The 22769-nt window shown below is 42.9% G+C and overlaps 2 protein-coding genes across 2 annotated transcripts; one reads left to right on the plus strand and one right to left on the minus strand.

Annotated features, from left to right (window-relative positions):
- The first annotated feature begins 731 nt into the window (after positions 1–731).
- Positions 732–15622, plus strand: arhgdia (Rho GDP dissociation inhibitor (GDI) alpha). Its single transcript, XM_084370923.1, has 6 exons — positions 732–818; positions 11239–11434; positions 12597–12680; positions 13276–13352; positions 13482–13545; positions 13905–15622. The coding sequence occupies exons 2-6, from the start codon at positions 11245–11247 to the stop codon at positions 14102–14104; spliced, it is 615 nt and encodes a 204-aa protein (XP_084227049.1). The 5' UTR covers positions 732–818; positions 11239–11244; the 3' UTR covers positions 14105–15622.
- A 67-nt stretch (positions 15623–15689) lies between these two features.
- cdr2l (cerebellar degeneration-related protein 2-like) lies at positions 15690–22299 on the minus strand. The gene is made up of 5 exons (XM_084370922.1): positions 21853–22299; positions 19707–19819; positions 18540–18688; positions 17857–18021; positions 15690–17444 (listed from the first exon to the last, which is right to left on the minus strand). Exons 1-5 carry the CDS (start codon positions 21929–21931, stop codon positions 16523–16525), a joined length of 1428 nt encoding a protein of 475 aa, XP_084227048.1. The 5' UTR covers positions 21932–22299; the 3' UTR covers positions 15690–16522.
- Between the last annotated feature and the right edge of the window lie 470 nt (positions 22300–22769).

The following is a 22769-nucleotide window of genomic DNA, read 5'->3' on the forward strand; positions in this document are numbered from 1 at the left end:
CCGGTTGGATTTACTGGATTTCATAAGTAAAGCAAATTTTCTTTTTCCTTTTGTTCTTGGTGGATAAAAAAAAAAATGAAACACCTGACATTATAGTCTCATCAAATCGCTCGTTGTGGTTGAAAACGTAATCATATATCCTTTACAGTGATACTAAAATGCATAAATATTTGTACTTTATGTTCTACTTTTTTTAACATAGAAAGTATCATCGCATAGGATATGAATAATAAAACCGATTACTTAGTATGCACAATGTCTATGAATGATATATAGCCTATTTAACATGAGATTTTGTTTCTTTTTACATGCGAGTGATGAAGCCCGAGTTAACTACTTCATACACTGTTGGTAGTTTTATCTATAGCAATGCCTAATATTTTACAAAATGATCACATGTTTTGCATGTAAAATCTTAATCTGAGAAGTAACCATACATAGATGAAAATGTGGATGGGTGTAATGGAGTGAAAATACTATATGCTCTGTAGAGCAGAAGTATAAAGTGACATAAAATGGCAACACTTCTCTTCAGTAAATGCTGATTGTCTGATGATAGTCTCACATTAATTAAAAACTTGAAAATCTACTTTTTTTGAGTGTATAAAGATCTGTGTGACTCTGACGTCGACTTTTTCTGACATATTGTCACCTGTGGAGCCCCGTAAAAACAACACCCGCTCTTATTTTGAAGGCAACACACCGGAAGTTGTGCGCTCTGTTGGCGGCACTTGGCTCAGATTTTCCTCTGCCGCTTCACTTCTCTCCCTCTCATCACCATTCACAGGAGACTGACCCAGCCTCTCAGTGGTATAACGGTAAGAGTTGATGAAATACTTGTTAAACTACAACAATAACTCGCTTAAGACGCTAAACATACATATCTGAGCTAATGTGGCGCGGTTAGCAAGTTTGTCGGCACTTAATAAGGAAGTATTAGCAACTTACCCCCATGAACGTCAGTTTATTTAAGGAGGAATTTGTTTAGCAAAGAGCAACTTCCTGGAGTCAGGGCCGAGGCTTTTTTTTAAAATATAGGTTAGTCATATAGTATACGTTGTAATAGTGTATCTAATTCCTACCAATTTCTTGCTAAGTGGTTATGAAGTTATCCGGCGGCGGTGAGAAGTTAAGAAGCAATCATTAGTTCATTTCCGGGTGTTGAGCCCGAGCTGAGCTGCCCGAGCCGTCCGTTAGGTACCCAACATTTCATCCAGTGCATTTAATTTCTCACAATGACAGGATGCGTTGATTAGTTAGCCAAAAGTTTATTCAAGTTAGCAATTTAGGTTTCTTTCAAATGTGTGTGTGACCCGGCTGTCATGCGGAACATGAGGAACATTTTCGTCCACTTCCTGGAATTTTTTTTTTCAATTCGCCTTGAGGGCTCACACCTTGAATCAACCACCATCTTGGCTTTTTGAGGGCTTTTACGCCAAAGTGCACATTGATCACATCTGCTGGGAGCCAAAGTGCCTCAAGTGGAAACTCACTTTTGTGTGATAAATATGCGCTGATAAATGATTTCTCAAAGAGATCACCCAAACCGCGAATCCTCCCTTTCCTTCCTGTGTGTGTGTGTGAGAGAGAGAGACATAGTCTGGAGGATTTTTTTTTTTTTTACTGCCCTGAAGGATTTGGAAAACTTTCAGATGATACATTTCTGTCACTGCCTTTTCATTTGCTCAGTCTTCACCTGGAAATGAGCAGCGGTGCAGCAGGCCGGATGTCTCATTTTGCAGTTTCTGGCTCTGTAGTTGTAGCTGGTTGATCTCGAGTAATCCTAAGGAGGGATATTTGACTCCTAAAGAACCAGCATGTACAGCTTTTACTGTATGTTTTTCCCTGACATGTATTATTAGCTTGGAAGGCGTTCAAGCAGGAGTTCAAAGTTCAGAACCACATGCCTGAACTGTTAAAAGTGTTGCACAAACTAGCTTGTGTTCAGATGGAAGTGAAAGTGTGTACATCCTGACTACAGCGCCGAAGATCAAATGCTCAAAATAGTCAATATCTGCTGCAATATGACTATTTGAACTCCCTCTGATTCATTCTGGCGACCACTAAAGTTATGTATTTTTCTGTTAGAGTAATGGCTGTACAATTAGGCAAAATATTATCAAAATCACAGGCTGCAATTTTTTAATAACGGCGATGAAATGAAGCACTGTAGTGCTGCAGAGATTCATGGCCCACGCATCTTTTTCTCCAGATGTGAGAAAACATTTTTATTTTTTTTACTATGTAATTCAGCCCTCATTAGAGTCAACAGTATCTGTATGCTTACAATTTGGTGCCCTCTCTTAGCCTGCCATGACGAACCATGTCAGTGGCCTCTTCTGTTTTAGCTCAGTCTCATGGGGGAATAGTTGCAGGGACACGCACACATTGTGTGGTCTTCCTCAGCCCCAACTGCGGCCTTGGATTCACATCCTCTCAGACCAAATGGGCTTCAATGCTGAGAAAAGTTGGCGACATACACTTTTAATTTGTTTTGTACTTTTAAACCCCTGATTTTTGCCAGGTTATCACCAGGGCTGCAGGATATGGTAAAATAAATCATATTGTGATTTATTTTTTTTTAAAGATAAAAATCCTGACGAAGTGACATTTTTTGGGGTCTGTACCAAACAAATATGTTTTCTTACATCTGGAAAACCGTATTTGTAGGCCTGGACGTCTTTGCAGTACTATGGTGCTTCATTGTAATGCTGTTTTGTCACACATTTTACCTTTATCAAACAATTTCTGATGATTGCGATTTCGATCTTGCACTTGGTGATATTGATTTTTGATATAGTATTTGGATTAAATGTACAGCCCTAATTTGCATGTAACATGTTCACACCACCTGTAAGATGAGACCCTTTATACAGCTGCACTTCTGCACTGTGAAGAGCCCGTCATCTCCACTGAGGCTGTTGCCCAGGGAGGCAGACTGAATCTGGGCATGTGGCTTAAACTCCTCCAGAGTGGGGGAATAAGCCCTGACCTTTCAGCTGGCACCTTGGCTATCCCATTCACTCGCAGCTTCCTGCTGCCGCACACAGGGATTTCTCACCGGCTATTTTTAAAGCTTCGTATTTGTTCTGGTTCTTCCTGGGATAGCGCCATGTTTTGTTTCTTTTTCTCTCACATCCTCCTCTGTCTGTTGCTAATTTTCGTTGCGATCAGATAACTCTTCTCTACTGATACAACACACTCTGTGAGCATCCTGCAATCGTTATCTTGTTTCTTAATCAATGCACTTAATCAATTAGCACAAGCTCATAATAATCTTCTAGCCCTTCTCTTCGTTAAGTTTAATCTCATTGCATTTCTGTTTCATTCTTAGCCCTTTCTCTATTTCTGATAAAGTTGGGTTCCTGTATATTGCGTCAGCTCTTGCGGTAACACTTCCTCAAAACTTTGGTATGTGCAGCATTAAATCCTCAACTTGGTCAACCCTTATATGATTTTATCTTCTTAAATAACATCTAGCCACTGCCAGTTACCTTTTGCATTTGCATTATGTCTTCAAGAAATGATTCGGTTGGGTTAGCCTCACAGGTGGAACGTTAGGAAGATGAGTTGTGCTTCAGCTTTGCAGTCTGTGGTTTAAGCGCTTGAAAGGATATGAATCATCAAGCTCGCCTGAAAAAGGAAGTTTGCAGCCAATTCTTGACAGACAAAAAAGGCTTGGTGGTAGCCTGAGATGCAACTTTGTCACTGTATCATCAAGTGTAAAAGCTTGGGCGGTATCCAGATACGCTATGTACAACAGCATTTTAATATTTTGCTAGGCTTTGGTAGGTGTACAAAACTGCATACAAGTCAATGGATCTGCTGCATTGTCACATTGCTGGAGGATGTACTAACTTCAGCAGCTCCAGTTGCATTAGACTGGGTGTTGCAACTCTACTTGATAAGCTTATTACTTATTAAAGCAGCATGACAAGGATACATTGAAGTGTAGAGAAATCGTGCAGATAAAAGGGACAGATGCAAAGGTCTCCAGCTGACTTGAGTGTTGCATGAGAGAGGCCAACAGAGACATCAAAGCAGCCATAGATCTGCGGGTGACATCTTCAATAGGGAGGCGAGGCTGAGAGCTAAATGTCACCTCGCAAAGGTTGCCAGTTCTCACTGTTAGTGAAGCGACCCTGTTGACCTGGTTTGGTCTCTAAGGTTAAAGTGTGCCCAATCTCTAGTACCACTAATTCATGTGATAATCATCAACTGTAAGACTTCCACTTCTCAAGTTATCAGTACAGGTGGCTCTGCTGTGCACAACGACAGCGGCTTTGGTCGAACCACAAAGTCAGATTTCGTGATTTTCTGTCCTCTGGCTGCCATATGGCTGTGATATGATACAATTGTTTATCCCTTGCAAGAAAAGAAGCTGTGTACTTTCTAGTGAAAGTCGCAAGCATGGCTATTTTCAAGGTTTTCAGTTCACAATGTTGCACAAGCTCAGCTACTTGTCGCTCTCGCTCTGCTGCACTTGAGTCCTCATGTTTTCCTCCCTTTGAAAGGCCTGACCAGTAAAACCTACTGTGTGGTCAATGGCACCAGAGTCTCTGGTCAGGATTTTTAGAATAAATTAAACAAGCCATTCATTGCTTTATTGTAGTATTTCTTTTCTTTTTTTTTTTTTCAGCTTAAGCTAAACAAAATAAATTGGGTGACTCTAACCAAAACTGAAATAGTTTCTCCAGCATTGTTGTCCTTCAATGCAGTTGGAGCTCTTACATGTAGTGCTAATTATAGACCTGCTGCCAGATTTATAAACGGTGTGTTTGCACAGAAAACATGCATGCGTCTTGTGCCCCACATAAACTTTTCTTTTTAAAGAAAGAATGTGTGTTGAGAAGAAGAACCCCTCAGGCGTGCTTCAGACCAGGTGTATACACATTTTTCTTAAGACAAATGATGAGTTGGAAATGAAAGATGTAACCATATAATTAAGCATTCAGTGAAATGTCATCCAGACGGCATTTATAAACTTAATTTTAAAATATTAAAGCGGTTACTTTTATAATTTTGCTTATTTACATTGGAGCCATTCCTTTCCTGTTATCAAACTTTTAATTTGATCCTGAACTGTGAAGCGATTTGTAAACTCTGAACTATACATTAATCATTGATCATCCTTCTGACGTTTAATAATGATAAGATGATGATTTACAGGCACTATAAATAGCCACAGCCATGCGTAATCATAACAAATGCAAATTACAATTTAACCAGGAACACATCTGGTTAAATTGTATTTTTTTCTTCTTTGCCATTTTTCACATTGACTTGTCTAATAGATGGTGGAGCAGGCAGAAAGTGTCGAAGTGAAACCGGATGTTTAAGAGCCGTTCTACATCCATTTATGGCAATGAAGCTCCTGCACGTGCACCCATAGCCACAGTGACTCAGATTTATAAAACAGAATCAGGCGTGAGCAGTTTTTATAAATCTGAAAAGAATCTGTATACATATTTGTGTGTTCGTGTGTACACACAGTTTTAGTTGTGAATCTACTCCAGAAGCCAGAGACGCAACAAATAACTGATGACTAATAGCTGATTTCTCAAAAGAAAATAAACACTACTAATCTGCTGAAGATGACCAGTTAGTCAACTAACTTTTATTCATTTTCAGTGTTTGATTTCAGTCAGCTGCAAAAGTTTATGAGAGACAGACTGTTGGATAAGATCAGGAAAGACTCTTTGCAAAACTGATGTTACAGGAGAGTCATGGCCCTAAACCCCCCTCCCTCCATAAAGCCTGTATCATCCCACAGGGATTCCCTGGTCCTCACTGAGCTCACTGATCAATTATCTTCAGCAATGTTTCAACGACACTAATGACTCCTGTCGAGCGAATCCTCTTGATGACACCGTCACACACACACACTTTCCTCTTCGGTCCCTGAATGCCTCATTAGACATAATCCCACTTTCTATAATCTTACAGCTCAGCAGTGTTGCTAAGGAACGGACCTAATCTGAAGCCTCAGCCGATGCCAAGCCTGTTGTGTTTGTAAAACTGTGCTGCTGAGCCCTGTCAAGCAAACGGCTTATCCTCCCGGACTGTGCAGGTGGAGGTCAGGACACAGAGGTGGAGAGGTTCAGCATCACGTCCAGTGTTTGTTTGGCCTGTGTGTTGTCTCCCAGCAGGCTGAACAATGACAGGGCCTTTCCCCGTCAGCTCCGCATGTAGCCAGTTAGCCACAGGCCGCATTGTTGGAGCAGAGTTAGCCAGAAAGAATGTGCATCATTATGAGTTGGTGACGTCAATATTGTTAGAACTAATCCATTTTACTGAGTGCACGAGCCTTTAATTTGCTGAATCAACAATTTCATACTTGGTTAAGATGGCATCTCGCAGTGATGTGGCTGTGTGCAGGCATTGTATAATGCATTCGTAAACATTTTTTTATGCAATGTTGTTGCCAGTGAAAGACTGCAGGAAAGCAACACTGGCTGATGCACACAGTAAGCAATTAAACCCTGGTGCATCTCTATAAAGAGGCCCATCATTCACCACGAGTCAATACAGCGTTACTTCTACTCAAACACTGTTTCATGAAAACCACTGTAGTTTTCAAACTTGGGTATAGTTTTCCGCATTTATTTTGGCTATTGTATTTCTGATCAGTGTTATTCACTCTGCCATCAAAAGGACTGGATATCATTTATGAATTTTCTAAAATAGTAATGGGACAACACCTACCTCAGCCACAGTCCGTTCCCCTTGCTGCTGTCTGGAGGATACAGAAGTATCCGCTACCACCAGACTACGAAGCAGCTTCTTTTCTCAGACTGTGAGATCCCTGAACGCATCCTCCGCACTTATCATAAAAAAATGTTTTTCTTGCTTTTGGTGTAGCATAAAGTACTACAGATTGCTTTTCATTGCACAACCCTGTGTTGTAGAATGAACCTTGAACTGTGAGATCTTATTTTGATACTCTACCCTTTTTTTTAACATGAGAAATATAAACATGTTTTTTCTCAGAGACACTTAAAGAAGCAAAAGGTCTCATGTTGTGTAAACACTAGCAGCTGCACCAGAACATCATAAAAACTCTTTGATATCAACAATAACTATTTAAACTACTTAAACTCACTGCACAACTCGTCTTCAACACACCTCATTTTTTCCTACAGAATGACAGTGTAATAGTGGCAGGGACGGGGAGGTTTATTTGTCTATTAAAATATAACTGAGGGAATATGTTGTGTTCTCTTGGACAGATTTAAAGAGAAACACAAAAAACCCTACACTACCCACTAAATGGGTTGCCAAATATACTTTGGCAGCCTGCTCAAGTAAAGTCTTAGTGTGGGAAACCCTTCGCTTTGCTTGCACTGTGGAGAGGAGTAGATCCTTATCAGGGTCCTCATGAGAGATAATGCAAGAAGAGTTGAATTTTGATAAACTTATAATGAAAGTTACATTTCAAGGTGGAAAAATACATTTCTTAAATCCAGCCAGGGTGCAACTAATGATTATTTTTACACTATCTGATCAGCAAATCTGTAAATCTGTAACCTGTATTGACTTTACCATCACCAGGTTTTTTCATTTTCTAACTTGTAGTCTTCATCCCCAACTGAAGCTGATTCAAGTGACGTCACTCGAGGCAATTTATCAATCTTCACAGCTTTCTCTGGAGCCAGCTTAATACAACTTTTTAAACAAAAGCAGTAATGCCGCCTGAGACCTGTAAACACACATTCATGTGTAAAATAAGTAGATTTCCTCTTTAAGCCCTGCATCTTTATACTCCATTCACTTTCAGTGTAGCCAACTACTGTAACTACTATAAGCCCCCTGTTTGTTTAGGAACTTCATAAGTACAGTGTGTATAATGCAGTATTTATAATAGGACCAGGCTCTTCCTCCTGTGACAGCTTGGCACACTGCATTCGTAGTGCAGCTTGCTGCAGGAGACAGCTCGCACAATAAGAACCCAGTAGAGGAAGTGAGAAAAACAACCTGTTCCTTGATACTTAAAGAATGATATGACGGCATTGTTGTGTTATCTGCTCTTGTTTTCCTGCCTCTCTCTCTCTCTCTCTCTCTGTGTGAAACAAGGAGCCTCTCACTCATTCTCTCCAACCAGAAACACTCACACACAGCTGACCGGCCAAAAGCCTGCTGTTGGCAGACTGGGAATTTGTGCTTTAATGGACTGACAGCAGTCCCATTTGGAAAATCGGAGCTGCATTCTCAGTTCCTGCTTGGCTAACACCCAACTATATATGGCAGACACAATAGAGCAGAGATGAGGGTTAGTTGGAAGGCCACAGAAACAGGTTTTTGTGTTTGCACTAGAGTGATTTATTGTCGTTCCTCAGATTGTAAATCCTGTGTTGGGGTATTATTTTTGCAGAGTTTCCACCCTTGTACAGCATGTCATCAGTTACGATTGTTGATCATCTGGTGTTTTTCTCGTGTGTTTGCTTTATACTGATTTGTTAGCTTGCCTGCGTTGATTTATGTTGGCCTTTAACTCGCGTTAAGTCACGTAACTCACATTAACACTGACTATGAAACTGAGCTAACAAATGCAGGTAGGGATAACTGATGCTAACTTTAGGTTGGCTTCAGGGTTGTTTGTTTTTTCTGTACACAGGTTTGATCTTTGATATTCAAGCACCGATCTATTGTTTTAGCTCTTTAACATAAGGATACAGTTTTCTTCTTCAGTTATACATTCCTCTTCTACAGTTTGAAGGTAGGGACTGCAACTAATGATTATTTTCACCATAAGTTTAGTCTATAAGATATCAAGAGATTTTAAAAAAGCTCATCACAATTTCCCAGAGCCCAAAGTGACGTCTTCAAATAGCTCTTTTTGTCCACCCAACAGTCCAAAACCCAAAGACTCTACGTTTACTAAATCACAAAGAAAAGCAGCTTTTTTACATTTAAGAAGCTGAGACAAGCAAAAATTATAAATTAATGATTAATTGGCACTTATTACAACTCTACTTGAGAGCATGGCTTCATGCTCTGTTGACTTCAGATACAGGAAGTTGGGGTTTTTTTCGACATGAGAATGTCGAAAACATTCAGGATGAGAAGTTTTAGGGCGTAGTTGCCTGCTGACTGAGAGGAATGTTTCCTCAATGGTTTAAAAAACAAGTCAGATTGAATAACTATAAACTAAATGTGACCTGACCACAAGCTAATTCTGGTGTGTTGCTTATTTGATCACTAAGTAGTCTCAGTTCTCCTCATAACACATCAACAGCTTTGTCTATTATTGCCTGCATCAGGAAAGTGCTGTATTGATAAGCATTTACTAACTCAAACACCATTAGACTGCTGTGTGAGGACTACATGGAGGACAAGTGGAGAACAGACCACACAGAACAGTGTTATGAGAGCACCGTCATCCAGCTGCCTCTTGGCTTTGTCAGGTGTTGATTAGCTATGTATTGCTTTGCCCAACATATGTGCACCATATGTTAATAGATAGTGCTTTTTCCACGGCTCCACAGCAGCAATCGAGTTTTGTAGAGTCCTCTAAGCGCCTCTATGTTCTCCGAAAACGAAGATGATCTCACCACGTTTGTGTGTCGTTCCCTGCTCAGAATCAGCATTCGCAATCCTAATCAGTAGTGACTGGTGTGACGGTGCAGCTGGGTGTAGATAGCCACATTAGCACTGCTGTTTTTCTGTTGTCTGGCAGCAGTTTGTGGTATGGAGGGGAGACGAGTGAGAGAGAAGCCCTGGAGCCCAGATAAGCTTTCAGACCACCGGTCTCTGCTGTATGTCAGAGGGCTGTCCTTAGCCCAAGGCTAAGAAGTGACTCTGGGAAAATGTTGGCTCTTTACACAGATTTTTAACATGGGGCTCTGCACATCTACTAGCCCTGGGTTAAATGTCCATTGGATCATGCCAGTGTGAAAGCTTTCTTAGGGCTAACAGCTCCCTTTGACGTGCAGTGTGAAAAGCAGTTGTGTATGTTTGTGGGGTGTGGGATAATGCCAAAATCTTCTCCATCCCAGTAATAAATAGTCATTTTATTTTTACTAACAGCACAGATCACGACAAAGTAATTTGTTCTGTAAATTCAAAGAAACTGTTTGAAATAACAATACTGTACTGTAGTACAGTCAGTTAACATAAACAAATGTCAGGACATGTAGGGATGCAGTTGTTCAGGTATACTTTGGTATGAAAATGTTCGGTTATCATAGCATATACATTTGCATATCCAACCTATTGGATTCTACTGTGTTATTAAATTTACATATATTTCAAGTTTATATCAGGTTTAATATCTGTGAGGACATCATATCTTGTGGATCATAATAAAGCTTTGGGTCAACCCAAAAAAACCCTTGTTTTTATTAATTTAACGGTAATTGTGACAGATAATAAATATGTTGTACTGTAATATTGTTAATATTTTCTATTATACAATGAAAATAAGATACTGTTACAACCCTACTGACATGAGTTTAAAACGAAAGACGGTAAAACAATTAAAAAAAATAATTCAAAATGGAAGCTCAAGGTTCTGAACGAGCACAATAATTTCAATACAGGTTTCAAGGTTTTAACATTCAGGTGCAAATAAGCACCAGTCCAACTTCAGTCAGTGCAATACAAAAATCACACAAAATCCAAGTGCCTTATCGTCGCCAACTGTCACTCTCAGGTCATGTGAACTGAGCTCTCAAGATCTTTGCGCACCTAAAAATAATGTCCACGCTACCCATGACAATCCACACCCAGCTATTGTGAACTTTTTTTATTTTACTGAGAAATCTTTTGTTGTCTAGTGAGCTGCTGTCTGCGCATGGAAAAAAAACTATTCACAGCGATGTCTGCGGATCGTCACCCTTAACCTTGTCACTCTGTCTGGACAGAGTTGCTGCCTTTAAATGTTTTCACACTGCGAGTTCCTTTATGCTACAGGAAGTATCTCCAAACGTCAGCAAATCACACTGAAAATATCAGGATGAATACGTGACACACAGACAATAAGAGGAGCAGGCTCTTCCTCCATGAACTGCTGCTTTACATTGTAAGAGCCGCTCAGGTGAAAGTTCACTGAGGTTTCACTGTGGATAAGTAATCCATAATGATCATCCAGCTGGCAGACTAATAACCAAGCTGCCTAAGTCAGATTTCATTAAATCCGAGGGCAAAAAGGGAAGTGGACTCATGTCGTCTGTCCTTATCACTTTATTTCCCCTGTCGTCTAACCAGCCCTCTCTGCTGTCACTTTCTTACTGTGATTAGAGCACGATGGCAGAGCAGGAGCCTACACCAGAGCAGCTGGCAGAGATTGCAGCAGCCAACGAAGAATGCACCACTTCAGTCAACTACAAGCCTCCTGCCCAGAAGAGCTTACAGGAGATCCAGGAACTGGACAAAGATGATGAGAGCCTGCGCAAGTACAAGGAGGCACTGCTGGGTAACCCAGCGGTTGCAGCGGGTAAGTGCTCTGCTGAGTAACTCTTATGATCAGAACAACAGTGTAAATGTCCTTTTAAGAAAGCTTAAGATAAGCACACAGCTACACACTCTATCTATTGTAGTCACTCATAGTATTGTATGCGTACGTGTTCCAACAGCAGGTAAAGTCAGTTAAGTGTGTTTACACTACCAATAGCACCAATAATGACGGCAGTTATTTGTTGTGAAAACAATTCAGTTACTCAGACTGTTGAAAACTTGACATCAAATAATTGAGTCATACTCTTGGTCAGGTGTCTGATTAATTCATTTTTGTTTATATTATACTGTCATTTTATTTAGGTAAAGCCCTTACAGAGGTCTGTAGACAGACATTTGCTTTAAGACTTGCATTTCAGACATATGGCTTTTGTAAAATAGAAAAAAAAGGGGGGGGGGGGGGATTAGTGTTGTATATTGAGAGTATTTGAACAGTATCTGCTCTTATAGGTACATTTTAAGGTCCAGGTTAATTCAAATGTTTTGAATGACTGACCTTAACACTGCACAAAGACATCAGATCATATCCAAATATGGAAAGTAAATGATTATTTGTAGGTTTTAACTTTTGTCATTTCCACAGAACTCACGGTATGACTACACATTCTGTGAACCAGAAGATTGTTTGGAGATTAGCAGATATTTTGCAATACTTGCTTTTGTGATAAAGACTAGACCAACCAACCATCATCACTGAAATATTGATTTAAAAGAAATCATGAAGTATTACTGAATTTGAATAGTTCAGCTAAAGCGTATCCTGACACCCTCAGGAAAACACCTCAGAGGTGGGAAAGCGACCCGGCCGCAGCCTGGAGTTTATAAGGTTATCAGAGCTGTGCTATTAATAACCAGGTTAGTCCACACATTTTCCCTCAGAGGGCTGTAGACGTTTCCGAGGCCGAGTAGACTAAAGTACTGTAGTGTTTTATTGTTAGAATTAAAACTTCAAAGTTGAATATAATAACATATATCAATCTATTTTAAAATCTAACTAGTGAGGCGTTTGGGGGAAAAGCGATACTGTTAGAATAAAAAGAAACTACGGTTGATGAGATACTTTCCTTTTTGCTAAATTGGATTCTCTCAGGTGCTATTATTGAATGATCTCATAATGTTGGATGCCTTTCCCTCTGTCTTAGATCCCAGCCTGCCCAACGTCCAGGTGACGAAAATGACTTTGTTGTGTGAGGCAGCGCCAGCCCCTCTGATCCTGGACCTGACGGGTGAGTAGAGCAAACATGGTGTTTTAAAACTCTGCAACAGTTTGGTTTGTGAAAACGCATCACTCATAAGTTGAAATCTGAACGTTTGCTGCACAGAAGTCCACATTTATGCAGCTGTCGTTCCTTACAGCAGACACACTGGAAGAATGAACTGTTAGCAACACTAATTGTCAACAGTAATCACTCCCATCCTTGTGTGCAGATGTAGACCAAATTACCTGCTGGGTCATTATTCTGCTAATTAATAATGACTTGACTCCTGTTTAAGTGGGTTAATGAGCCATTTCCTGATGGCACTCATGCCCTCCCTCAGTGGACACTGAGCCAGAACAGAGCAGGAGAGTTGTGCTCACTTTAGGTACTGTACCCCCTGGTGGTCAGTATCATTACTGCAGGCTGTTAAAAACAATAACTTTATGATTTTTGAAGTCATTCATTTCTAGTAAGACTACAACATAAAATCCCTATGTCTCCTAAATTTGTTTTTATGATTCAGGGTGAAATGCTTGCATGTTGCTTCAAACTGACCGTAAGTTACAGAGCTTGAAAGTCTTCAGTCACTTGACTTTTGTTTACATGTTGTGTTCCCTTCCAGGAGACCTGGATAACTTCAAGAAGACTCCATTCGTGCTGAAGGAGGGAGTCGAATACAGAATGAAGATCAGCTTCAAGGTAAGAGAGTCTGGTCTCTGTCAATCCCAGGATTCCTCCCTGTTTGTCTCATTGGACTGTTGGAGGCATGGACATGTTACTGTCATGGGAAACTGTTCAACAATACATAATGCATGTTGCATTTTGCAGGTCAACAAGGAGATTGTGTCAGGCCTGAAGTATATTCAGACGTCCTTCAGGAAAGGAGTAAAGGGTAAGACGATGATTTCATTTCATCACTGCCATTCCTCACATGAATTTGGACATTGAATTGTAATGTAGGATCGTCAAACATGAAGGAAATATGTTTAATTGCTGTCTTTCTTTGAGTTTGATGAGAAGACTAAAAAGTCAGCCATCATAGCTTAAAGACTAGAAACTTGTGGAAACGGCAATAAATAAAACCTATAAAGCCCACCAGTTTTTTCCAGAAATTGCCTTCTCTAGTTTGTAGCATAGGCAACATTATAAATGGCTACAACAGAGCAGAAGTTGCGAACAAGAAACTAGGGTGTGCACAGTATCTTCAAGAAGCCTCTCACAACCCCTCTTCTCTCCCTCTCTGGTGCACAGTTGACAAGTCGGAGTACATGGTTGGCAGCTACGGGCCCAAACCGACGGAACACGAGTTCCTCACCCCCCTGGAGGAGTCGCCCAAAGGGATGATCGCCCGCGGCTGCTACACCGTCAAGTCCAAGTTCACCGATGACGACAAACACGATCATCTCTCCTGGGAGTGGTCCCTCACTATCAAGAAAGACTGGAAAGATTGATTCCTCCTCGCCACCGTGATTTTGTCCCTCTTTCGTCGTCTTGCTGTCATTCCATTCTTTCTGTCTGGATCCGTCTCTGGATTATGTGTTGATTTAAGCTTTTGCTCTCTCCGTCCATTGACACCAGCTCTCTTCTCCACCCGTTTCCTTTTCTCGCTCTAAATTCCAATCACTTCATCATTCCTCCCATCATTAACGCTTTATTTGTTTGCACCCGCCCTTCTGTTGTAGTATTAAATCTTTAAATTGGAGAAAGCAAACAACGTGCACAATCCAGATTTTGCGGTTATGGTTTGTTTATAAAAAGAGAAATAAGTAAAAAAAAAAAATATTACCTGGTAACGGATGAACTATGTGATTCTCTTTTCTGCTTTCTTTTCTTCCCCCCTTTTCGCTCCTCTCTATTTTGTACGATTACCGTGATCTGCCTTTGAAAGCATTGTACAGGAAGCAGTAGTGCTGTATGTGCGTGGCCACTGTACACTCATTGAGTATTCATTGCTGGACACAACTCTTGGACGCAGCCCTCCTAAAGCCGCTGAGCAGATTATTTGTACCAGGGTCTTGGTAAATTATTTGGAATTCAGGCCACCTCTTTTTTCAAATGACGTAGCACCCGACAAAGTCTGCTGAGAGAACGGGGGGAAAAAAATTACCTCTAACCCCTTATGACCCCTGACTTTAGGTGTGGCTGTTGCTCTCATGATCAGGGTATTTTGGCAGTTAATTTAGCAGCCACGTGGCCTTAACAAGAACCCTTAAGAAATAGACGACCCAGCTGAGCCATTTGCCTTCAGATTATATTTGCCAGACCATCATGTGAGCCTGTTTTTAACAATACTTGTAATACATGGACAGGGCATCAGGACTTTTAACACCTTTATTTCAGGGTTGATGATTTGTAAAACCGTAACATGTCGGTGTCGATCATATTATCTCCATTGACAAACACCTTTTTCATCGCAGCACTTGTAGTTTTCTAAACATCAGATCTTTTCAGTTGTTTTTAGATCATTTACAACAACTGTAAATATGAGTCCAGGCTGCACCGACGGCTTTTTGTCACCTCTCTAGTCCCTGAGGCTGTAACTTCCAGTGCGTCCGAGGTGTCATCTTAGTTGGAACCCAAGCGCTGTTAAACCGCTCACCTCGCATTACTCAAGTTGACAAATTCTGACTGTGCCTCCGGTCTCTTACAACCACATGCTGCTACTGCTGACTCAGTAGCACTCTGTGCTCAATATCAGTGAGATGAAACGTTGTCTGTTGACTTTTAAACCAGAACAGAGACATCAGTCCATAACCAGACATCAGTGGGTTAACACATCCTGCCATGTGAACGTGTTTTCTTTTTTTATTCACTCCATAAATATGTGATGAAGTCTGTTTCTGCAGCTTCACTCAGCTGTCACGGGACTGATGTTTCTGTCTGCGAATTGGGTTTGACTCGATGTGTGCTACTTGTATTACCTACAGTTTACTGATCTCCTGTGTTCACATTAAAGTGTTCAGACTGGGCCTGAGTGTGTCCCGTTGTCTTTTTTTCTTTGCCTCCCTGAGCTCTTAAGAAATATATCGACCATGATCTTTATTTGTTACTTTAATTAACAGAAAACATTTGAAATGGCCTACTACAGGATAGCACAGTGCAGAACTGATAATGTATGAAATGATCGAATCCCTGAAACAGAGATCATTCCCCTGCAGCTTGTAATGCATGCTGTACAAACACCACAGAGAAGTCGCCTCCTCCAGATGAGTTGGAATAAATCATGTAAGTAAACAAATCTCCATCAAACACTTACAAACAGAACACTTTGGCAGCTGTCTTGAAGGATTTGTAGCATCCAACAAATTCAAAAATGCGAGCCGGTCAGAAGCTTGAGTCATTTAGTTTCGAACCTGCTTTTAAAGACTAATTTAGCACTTAGTGTTTATTAGACAGATACATGCTTTAAATGCTGTAAGTAATTTCAAAGCCAGTGGCCCTTTTTTCTCTTTTCTTATATTAATCACTTGTCTCAATTATTATTCTCCATAAATAAAAAACAAACGGTAACAGTTAAGTCATTTCTGCATCGGTACATCTCGATCACAAACACTACGTCACACACTAGACTCTCCTAAGATACAAACAAAACCGTCCATTCTGATTACTTGTCACTCAGAAAAAAGGCATTTCATCCACATCAATGATCTCCCATCCTTGTAGTGAAATATAACATTTGGCAGTTTCAAATAAATCAGCCCAGATTCCTTCCTTGAGGCGTCCACTGCTAAGACTGTGCATAATTTGACTACAGGCGTCCCCCCCCCATGAGGTCATGAGTGGTTCAGTGTAAGACAAGACACCTTCAAAACAGTGAGGTAAATTAAGATTAAGTCACTGTTTTCAGATCCTGTAGCAGCAGCAGCAGCTCATTTATTCCCCTTCCTGCTCTTGGTGGAGTTCAAGTCACTCTTGGTCTTCTGCAGGCGGGAGAAGATCTCCTTGAACAGGGCCTTGTACTCCGGCGTGTTCTGGCTCAGCCGCTTGTCCACCTGCTCCACCTGCCTGCTGATCCCCTCCAGGGCCTCCGGGGTGGAGGGAGTTTGAGGAGGCGTTGGAGGTGTAGCGACGGCCCCCGATGTCGAAGGCCCCGCTGAGACCATGCTGTACTCCTTCATGGAGGGATCTCTGGAGACGGGCCGCGAGGTCTGCACCCCGGCGTGGCACAGGCTCTCCTCGTGACGCCGGCACTTCCCCAGCAGCTCCTCGTACTTCTCCAGCAGGGCGTGGTACTGCTCATCCACCTCCCGCAGGATGGACATGCCACGTTTGCGCACACCGTTGGCGTGGAGGGCGTAGCTGCCCTGGCGCCTGCCTGAGGCGTCGCGGGCCGAGATGGCATTCAGAGCCGTGTCGCTGCAGCTCTTCCTCACCGGGCCTCCCTGCTGCCCCGCGCCCTCTCCTTCACATCCCTCATCCAGCCCTGTGTCGTCCTCTGGGGTGTCCGTCTCAGGGCCGTTGTTAAGCAGCGTCTCTAGGCCGTCTTCCATGTTCCCAATCAGACACATCCTGGACTTCCTCAGCTGCTGCATTTCCTGGAGCTCAGCCTCCAGCTCCTGAACCCGCAGCTGGCAGCCCTCAGCTCCCAAGAGACGCTGCTCCAGGCGCTCGAACTCCTGCAGCACAGTGGCACACTCCTGCTCAGCGCACTCCCTCTTGGACCGCTCTGTGGCCATGGCTGCACGCAGGGAGGAGACGATGTCCCTCAGCCGATCGTTCTCCTCTTCCACTGGCTGTCTCTCCGCGAGGTCCACACTGCCCGGGTTGGCCAACAGGAAACCATCCTCATACCTGAAAGAAACGAGTGTCACATCGCTTAGTGATCTGGATTTAAAGCATGATTTGTGAAATACTTTACAACTGCACAGTCATCCAATCAGCGCAGCAACTGTGGTGTTCTGTAAAGGCTTTATAAAACCTGCAGTGAGTCAGGAGATTATACCAATTACTGCAGTCGACACAAAGGCAGAGAGCAGAAACTGCAGAGACGGTGAAGTCGACACGAAGGGGTTTGAAGTCTGATAATTACAGAAGAATCTCTTTTATAAACCCACACGCATCCTGCAGAGCAATCAGTTCATCTGGATTGTATGCAGCCGGTATTAGCAACATAGTAATCTGTGTGAATAGGATAAAGAGACAACAGAACCCGACTACAGCGTGGGTGCGTCCCGGTGCAAACAAACTCCCAACAGTTGGTGACCTTGGCGCAGTGCAGAGCTCCTTCAGGCAGGGGAAGGAGTGGACAGTCTTGCGCCGTTCCTTCTTCTCCCTGCGGACCCTCAGCTCCTCCAGGGTGCGCAGCTCCTCCACCCGAGTTGTCAGACTGTCCACCTGACTCTGCAAGGTGTGCATGGTGCCCATCAACCTGTGCACACACACACACACACACACACACACAAATGTTTGCTCAGTGCTCCTTACGTCATGATTGAGGTGACTTAATTCTGTCTTTGTTCAGCACACTGTTCTCAAAGCCACGGTGAGTCACTGTTACCAAACAAAGAATGTGAAGCAGCAGATTTACAGAGGACAGAGGCAGCCATTGAAACTACTTTTAGACTTCAGACCAGTAATATGATTTGCAAAGAACTTTGATCCCTGATTATCATTATGTAAGCGCTAAAGACGGAAAAAGTGTAAAGAGCTTTAAAGTTGCTGAGGTGGACGGGGTGGCCTGTAAACAAACAAATGTTGTAACTTCAGCAAAAATGTGGAGCAGCGTACATTACAAAGCTACTTAATGGTATTATGATACATCGATGTACCAGCCTCCTCTCGGCCCGGCTTCACACAACCTTTTAAAGATCCGTAATCTGTGTTGCGTTCTTGTTTTCCTTCATTGTATGATTTAGAGTAGAAGAAGCTGTTGAGGCTGATGTTCACCTGTCTATTTTCTGCTGCGAGGCCTTGCTCTCCAGCACCAGTTTCTCGTTGGTGATCTCCAGCTCTCTGGCCGTCACATCCAGCTGTTCATACACCTTCGCGTGCTGCTCGTTCATTTCCCTCAACATTTCCAGCTGCTTGGACAGGTACTGCAAGGGGAGGAGAGGTTAATATTGAAATCTGTTTAAAGAGTAAAGATAATGGATAAATGGTTAAAAAGTTAGCTTAAAGTAATAGATAAATGTTTGAAATAGCTAAAAGTAGGCTAATAGATAAATCCTGACGTAACAAAAAAGTAATACGTAAATGGTGAAATTGCTAAAAGAAGTAAGCGGTTGAAAGACTCATCTAAATGTAAAATATATGGTTGAATTAGCTAAATTAGTAAACGGTTCAAATAGCTGAAAGTCAACGGTTGAAGTGGCTAAACGTAATAAATGGTAACCTAAAAAAACTATGTTTGAAATAGTTAGCTAACAGTAATGGATGAATGGTTTCAATAGTTAGCAGATTGTTGAAACAGTTAGCTAAATTGAAATGAATGAAATAGCTGAAACAGCTGAAATGGCTAAGCAAAGGCTGAATGGAAAATGGTTGAAATTGCTAAAGAAATGGATATACAGTGGACACAGTTAGCTAGAAGTAATGATAATTGTTGAAGTAGCTTAAAATAATGCATCAACTGTCAGCTAAAAGTAATAGATGAAATTATCAATAGTACGAATGCAAACTATCAGACAAAAAGGTTAAGAATCAAATTCTACAGTGTAAATTCAGCATGTAGCATGTAGCTCTCGTTTCTATGGGGGTTGAATGCACTTATTTTTAGTAAATGCACTATGATGTAAATGTGTGTATTTGGCTGCAGGTCTACAGGATATAGAAATGTTAATTAATTTAAGCTGGTGTGTGTTTGTGTTTGATGTGCTTCCTGTCGTGCGTCTCCAGGCCTCTGACTAACGAGTGGAGTCTTTGAGCTGTGGTGAGGTGACAAATTCACTCATTTTGCATTTCATTTCATGCTCGCTGAATAATCTCTTATTTTCCCTTCCGAGCGCTGCACGCTTTCCAGCAATCAGCTCGATACAAACTCAACGACGCCGATTTTCTGCCAGCTGTTTCAACTAGGACGCGCGTGAAAGCACTGCCCCGATGAAACGGGCGTACCTCTATCTCGTGCACTTGCTCGTCATTGTTGATGTACATCTGTTGGAGGGAGTCCTCCAGCTCCTTGTTGCGTTCCAGGAGCGTCTTGCCGAGCTCGGCTGCCAAGTGCAGGTCTGACGGGAGCCAAGAAGAGAAGAACAGAGGTAAACAGCAGAAAGTGGTGGAGCACAGGACTTCACTTCATGCGATCATCAGATCATATCGACGCAAACCTGTAGCCACCTGCAAACTGGGGGCCACCCTCACAAGCTGCTGTTATTTTACAACACAGCTTGAAGCATACATTATTCATCTGCTTTGGTGAAAAGAAACCTAGCTGCTCTGAGGAGGAGGAGGAGGAGGAGGAGCAGAATCCTGCTGGCTCTGCATACTTAGAGCCCATAACAACACGGCACTGGAGAACGATGGGAAGGAAACAGAGAGCCATTGACATCCAGTCCTGGACAAGAATGCAGCGTTTCATCACCGCGGTGACAGGAACACACACACATGCAGCATCAAGTGAGATTAGAGATGATTTACAGTCGGTGTGTCCGTGTGTAAACTGCCACACACAGTCCAGCAGGAGCCCCCTCAGCTTGATATCATTAACAAGCATCACGAGGTCACACTGTAAGCGCCTGCGTCGCTACATTCGCAGAGACAGGCTGTTACTTCCTGTCTCGACAATGCAGAACTGATAACACAGCACCGGTCTGAACTGCCGAGCGATAACGAGCTAATAGTTGGGGAGTGTGTGAGGGGGAGAGCACGGCCAGCCTGCACACCCCGAGGTTCAACTCAGTCGCAACGGCGTTTCTGCTCCCCCGGGGGGCCGACACGTGCCGAGTATCAGTTATGTAATTTCAGATGCGAGGCCATGTCGAAGAAATACATCACCGCATTTGTGCATTTTGCTCTCCGCACGTGCATCCATGTGATGCTCCTCGATGCGTGAATCAGATGAGGCCTCGGCTGTGGACATGACATCATCACCACGCCGCACACCATCCTACGTTTGCCAGATCATAATGAAAACAGGGGTCACCGAAATCTCAGAGCTGGCAGACGACACGTTGCGTAACAGCATCATTTCTGGGGCAAAATCGAGGCCGACTGTGCGTGCGTGCGCTGTGCAGGATGGAGCTCGTTTGGCAGTTGTGTCTGCAATCTGACCCCGAAGCCTGGAATCTCTGATCCCGGCTAAGGAGGTCTGGTCTGGGGCTCCCTAATCAGATCAGCCAGGGGCTTAATGACTTCAGGCTGCATGCTGAAAAATGGTGAGATGAGATACAGACACACATACTGTACACACACACACACACACACACACACACACACACAGAGAGAGAGAGAGAGAGAGCTGAATCCACCTGCCTCTCTCTGACTATGACGAGACACAAAGCTGCTTTAGCTCTCTGGGTCAGCAGGTAATCAGGGGGTGGGCTGATGCTCAGGCCAGAGCTGCAGGAGGACGCACATCTCTCCTCGGAGATGCACGAGAGTGCATCCTTTTAAGTCATTACCGAGGAGACGCAGCATCCCACCGTGGAGGCAGCACAGGAAGTGGAGGAGAAAACACTTAGGAGACTCTGTGCCTCTGCCTTCCACGTTCATTTGAGGTCACAGACATCACTTCCCACTCAGATTTTACAGTTTTACACAGACAAACAACAGGATATACAGGCTGTAGTCTGAGCTCTGTCCATTTTTTCTGCATTTTGGCCTCACACACACCGAATGATGTCACTACCTCCCAGTGCTCTCACATCCCACAGATCTCCAGAGGGAATACAGTGGGATGGATTGAACACAAAAGAGGAACTACAGGAGGAGATGAGCGCTGCGATCAAACAGCAACGTTCACTCAGTCAGACAGCAGGACTATTCTGGGAAACACCACTGACAAGATCAAAATAATTGGCAGAGCAGGAGATCAGAGATGAAGGGTAGGGACAGGCAGAGACAGGCAGAGACAGACAGGGACAGGCAGAGACATCACAGTTTCCACAGAAATGAAATGAAAGTGTGACATGAAGTGTTTGACAATAGATGCAACCATCCACCCCCTCCTCCTCCTCCTCCTCCTGCAGGGATCCCTTCACCCCGGGGTGCAGGGACTGTGGATGGAGGCATTGTTAGATCGTGGGAGAAAAGGGTGGCTCACCTTGCTCCAGGTCCCGCTGGTCGTACCACGGCTCCTCTTCCTCCGTGACGAACTCCTCCATCCTGCCCGCACGAAGCATCGATGCCGAGGAACTTCTCCTCCTCCTTCTTCTTCCTCACCGGCGATGTGATCTGCTAATTCACCGACTGGCTCGCCCGGAAGTGACAACAAACAACAGCGGCGCAGCCTCCCCCAGTGAGACAAATGGCTTCAAACCCCCGGCGCTGCACCTGCGTCTCCATCCATCTGCGGGTATGAACCAATGGACCCGCTGGTGGAGAAGCTCAGAGTGTGTGTTTGCCTCCTCGGTGTGTGGTGTGTGGTGTGTGATGTGCAGCGGGGCCCTGCTGGCTGCAGACGCAGGTTGACAGCAGCACGCTCTGTGGCTGAGCGCTGCTGCTGCTGCGTTCAAGTGCAGTCGGAGATTATGGCTCAGATGTGGGAAGTTTTAACTCTTTACCGCGCTGCTGCAGCAGATCGTGTAGTGATGAAACATCACTCACTGGTTAATCAACTTGATATTGAACATGTTCATTTCATACTGTTTTACTTTGTTTATATGTGGCGGACCCTGCCACATTTCTAGTTTCAAAATGTTCTGGGGTCTTTATTTTCCTCTGAGAACAGCTGGTTTATTCAGTTATGGAAAAGATAACTATTTCTCTGTTTGTATTATTACCTCATTAATTTTGTAAATATTAAAATTCTGAGTTTGAACATCTTCAAAAATGTATATTATCATATAGATTTTGGGGGCAGATGCCAATATTGTGGGGTAATAAATTCTGATACCAACATGTCACACATTTTGTTGGCATGACATTTAAGACAGGGCCTCATTTAAATGATATAACAACAGCAGATCCATATTAATGATCTCATCATGTCACTTGATTTTCAACATAATCAGCCAAATC

This window comes from Pagrus pagrus (assembly GCF_965226575.1).
Source record: "Pagrus pagrus genome assembly, chromosome: 13".
Lineage (NCBI taxonomy): Eukaryota > Metazoa > Chordata > Actinopteri > Spariformes > Sparidae > Pagrus > Pagrus pagrus.

Excerpts from the sequence above, each read along its gene's own strand:
- arhgdia (XM_084370923.1), top strand. The coding sequence starts at position 11,245 with ATGGCAGAGCAGGAGCCTACACCAGAGCAGCTGGCAGAGATTGCAGCA. Across the intron at positions 13,353-13,481 it reads GAATGAAGATCAGCTTCAAG|GTCAACAAGGAGATTGTGTC; the intron begins GTAAGAGAGTCT and ends TGCATTTTGCAG. Across the intron at positions 13,546-13,904 it reads CTTCAGGAAAGGAGTAAAGG|TTGACAAGTCGGAGTACATG; the intron begins GTAAGACGATGA and ends TCTGGTGCACAG.
- cdr2l (XM_084370922.1), bottom strand. The coding sequence starts at position 21,931 with ATGCTTCGTGCGGGCAGGATGGAGGAGTTCGTCACGGAGGAAGAGGAG. Across the intron at positions 18,689-19,706 it reads AGCAAGTGCACGAGATAGAG|TACCTGTCCAAGCAGCTGGA; the intron begins GTACGCCCGTTT and ends CTCCCCTTGCAG. Across the intron at positions 18,022-18,539 it reads TCGCAGCAGAAAATAGACAG|GTTGATGGGCACCATGCACA; the intron begins GTGAACATCAGC and ends GTGTGTGCACAG.